Source organism: Alexandromys fortis, unplaced genomic scaffold, assembly GCF_014885135.2.
Source record: "Alexandromys fortis isolate MF-2015 unplaced genomic scaffold, M_Fortis_MF-2015_v1.1 scaffold_58, whole genome shotgun sequence".
Taxonomy (NCBI): Eukaryota; Metazoa; Chordata; class Mammalia; order Rodentia; family Cricetidae; genus Alexandromys; species Alexandromys fortis.
In genome coordinates this window covers 5844252-5848015 of record NW_026067940.1, presented here as the reverse complement: position 1 = coordinate 5848015, position 3764 = coordinate 5844252, and the positions used below count along the sequence as shown (strand labels likewise).

Sequence of the window (3764 nt, the reverse complement as noted above, 5' to 3'; positions counted from 1 at the left end):
GCATCCTCCTGAATATTAACCTTCATCAGGTGATGAAAGGAGACAGAGACCCACATTGGAGCACCGGACAGAAATCTCAAGGTCCAAATCAGGAGCAGAAGGAGAGAGAGCACGAGCAAGGAACTCAGGACCGCGAGGGGTGCACCCACACACTGAGACAATGGGGATGTTCTATAGGGAACTCACCAAGGCCAGCTGGCCTGGGTCTGAAAAAGCCCGGGATAAAACCGGACTCGCTGAACATAGCGGACAATGAGGACTACTGAGAACTCAAGAACAATGGCAATGGGTTTTTGATCCTACTGCACATACTGGCTTTGTGGAAGCCTAGGCAGTTTGGATGCTCACCTTACTAGACCTGGATGGAGGTGGGTGGTCCTTGGACTTCCCACAGGGCAGGGAATCCTGGTCGCTCTTTGGGCTGACGAGGGAGGGGGAGTTGACTGGGGGAGGGGGAAGGAAATGGGAGGCGGTGGCAGGGAAGAGACAGAAATCTTTAATAAATAAATAAATTAAAAAAAAAAAGAAAATGCCTTACAGCTGGATCTCATGGAGATCCTCAACTGAGGCTCCTTTCTCTCTCATGACTCTAGCTTGTGTCAAGTTGACACAAAACCAGCCAGTACACAAACCACTTCCTGATTACATATGAGAACCACTCCACAGAAGGGAATTCATGCCTAGTTCTGGAACCCAAAACTGGAGAAATGGTTCAGTGGTTAAGAGTACCAGGTTCAAGTTCCCAATAGCCACATAGTAGTTCAAACTGTTGAGACTCTAGTTCCAGATCTGCACCCACGCCTCTAGACTCTGAGGGTACTGGCACACACACAATAAGTACTTTTTTAAAAATCAAAAATATTAGAACCAAGAAATGTAGCTATGGTGTAAAACTGCCCAGCTACCTACAGAAAAAACAGTAATGGCTTAAATTGGGTTATGACAGTTAAAGAAGTTAAAAAAAAAAAAAAAAACAAAACAGCTTCTGATGTGTTCTGGATAAAATCCTGACAACCTCAATGCATTTTGACAGAGAAAGAAGTCAGTATCTCCTATAGTTTGTCTAAAATTGTTAGTAGAAAGAAAAGATAGGGAAGGACTGCTTGGTTAAAGCAAACATTATTTTCATGTTCATGGTCAGTAAGACTGACCACCACTTATGTAGGGGATTCACAGTGGAACTTGGAAGAGTCAGCACTATATCTGGGCATCATATTCATATAGATAAAACAAGACAGTAAGAATGCTTAGCTAAGGATGAAATACAGTCAGAGTAAGCAAGAACAAAACAGCACAAAACAAAACAGCTTCCCTCAGATTTGACTTTTACCTGATTTGTCTGTAAATCCGTCGAGACATTACTTCTAGGTACATAGTTGTTTCTCAAGTTCCCTAAAAACCACCATGGCAGGCCAGCAATATCCCACTCCTCAAAGTCAAGGTCCAGCCTAGATGTCTCATCTTGAGTTAAATGTTCTATTAAATCTTCATCTACAGAAATCAAATGAAAATAACTATAGGTAATCAGAAACGACTAAGATTTTCTCAGAATACTTAACAATCTTTGTAAAAAAATAAATAAACAGAAACTGTTTTCAGTAAGAAAGAAACAGAAATAAATACCTCAGTAGCACGGCTCAAATATCCCACTTAGGTTTCATTAGCAAGCAGTAACACTATGAGCTAATCACTTCAGGACACGAAACTCTAAAAGCATCTCAACACACTATTCTACAAAAAATGACTATTTTCTAAAATTTCAAACATTTCTAACACTGTAATGTAATTCCTAACAAAGATAATGACTACAGCCAAGCATGGTGGTACATGTCTTCCTTTAATACCAGCACATAGCAAGGTCCAAGTTAGTCAGGGCTACATAGTGAGACCTGGTCTCAAAAGCACACAATAATAACTTACTCTAATACACATTTTGATAATGGCTTAGCAAATGGATAGCAAATAAATAATAAAAATGGGCAGCAGCCCAACCCGAGATCAAAGCAGGGCGGTATAGATCCCTACAGGGAGTAACAAAGTTAAGTCTTACTGGTGTCAAATATTTAGGATATTTATCAGTAACTCCTATGTTTTGTTAGGTAACAACTATTGAAAGAGAACTCCAAACTGTCCAAACAAATACATGTATGCCTTTTCTGGATCAAGGGCTCCTTGAAAGATCAGTACCTAAAAGTACCGCAGATGACAAGGTTCCACGTATTTTTTTTTAAATTGTAACATTTTTATATACAAATCTTTATTATGAATTAACACATACAATATAGACATAAATATATGCTGACGTATATAGGTTTTGATCTTTTTTTGTTTGTTTTAAATAATGTACCAGTGACCGGGCTATGGCAGCCGCTGAGAAGAAACAGCTCCCATGCAAAAATCACAGGATTTCTCTGGCCCATTGTACACACTAGAAAGCTGTACCTATACAACAGCCTCCAGCAACCACAGGGCATCCACATATTTTAAGTAAGGACTTCGACAGTTACTAAGTTCACTCTTGTTGCCATACGTAATCTTTTCTAGTCCTTTTAGCAATTCACTCTTTCCCTATTTTCTCACTGACTTCTACCTCTTACCAATGCACTGGACCTGGCCATGGCAATCACAGAAGCACAAATGTGCCCAGGCATATACGATTCAGAGATTTCTGCAATAAACTGGTCCCTGTCAGAACACAACTAATTAATTACATCCTGCTACTATCTTAGGTATATTTGTGGCCAGAGAAGCTTCAACTACATTTTCATCCTTTCATTACTGTAATGATCAGAAACTAATTCCCAAGATAGAATCATTAAAGTTATCCTTGGTTATATTCAAGTTCTGGAATTATTATAAAAAGAATATGTATAATTCTTCCCACAGGTAAAAATGCTGGAAATCCTGGAACAATTCATTCCTCAATTTCTATCACAAATTACATATAATGTCTTGAGCTATTATTTTAAAAAGCTTTTTGTGATTAGAAAATAAGATCTCCCCCCTCCCCGCACCCAAGGCAGAGTTTCTCCGTAGCTTTTTGGTTCCTGTCCTGGAACTAGCTCTTGTAGACCAGTCTGGCCTCAAACTCACAGAGATCCACCTGTCTCTGCCTCCCAAGTACAGGGATTAAAGGCATGAGCCACCACTGCCCGGCAGAAAATAAGATTTACAATTAAATAAAAGCATACATTTAAGACTAAAATAGCTTCAATGTAAACACATAGATTAAAAATCAATTTATATTCAAATATAGTGAGAAAACAAGCTAGCATGATAAACTATTTCAAATTTAATTTAAACATATAAAACAACTTTAGAACTTAATAACTTTTTGAGATATTATTAAAAATCTAATCTGCCTTTGACCCAATTATGAACCAGGAACTAGATACTAGAAAGCATTATGACATAGCTAAATACCTTTAGGGAAATTTAAGGTTTTGTAAAAAGAGAGAGACAGAGAGAGGGAGGGAGGGAAGGGAAGGACTGTGAAAGGAAGGGAAGGGAAGGAATGGGAAAGGAAAGAGAAGGAAAGAAAAAGAAAAACTCCAAAATTTCAGAAAACATTTTAGGAGAAACTTCCAAATTATGAGTTAAACTCACTCACCCTGACCATGTGCCTGACAGGATAAAGGCTCTACCAGTGTGACACACAACTACTCAATGTGCAGACTAGTGTTTGCCTCTGCACTGTTGAATATATTGTGCTGCTACATATATTTTGCCATTTTCGCAAGCTTTAAATTTTTTTTTTTTTTTTT

At 38.4% G+C, this 3764-nt stretch overlaps 1 protein-coding gene and 1 non-coding gene across 7 annotated transcripts in view; both read right to left on the bottom strand.

Annotated features, from left to right (window-relative positions):
• The window catches only part of Mdm4 (MDM4 regulator of p53), a 48450-nt gene that overhangs the window by 19028 nt on the left and 25658 nt on the right, over nt 1-3764 (bottom strand). For 5 of the 6 annotated variants that reach the window (XM_050147660.1, XM_050147663.1, XM_050147661.1 and 2 more), the window contains one exon: nt 1331-1491. In XM_050147660.1, the coding sequence (XP_050003617.1) occupies nt 1331-1491 (161 nt within the window). The remainder of the gene's footprint in view (nt 1-1330; nt 1492-3764) is intronic. The other variant, XM_050147664.1, reaches the window with a different exon arrangement.
• On the bottom strand, nt 2340-2472 carry LOC126505141 (small nucleolar RNA SNORA84). Its single transcript, XR_007592823.1, has one exon. It is a non-coding gene; the product is annotated as a small nucleolar RNA SNORA84 (small nucleolar RNA).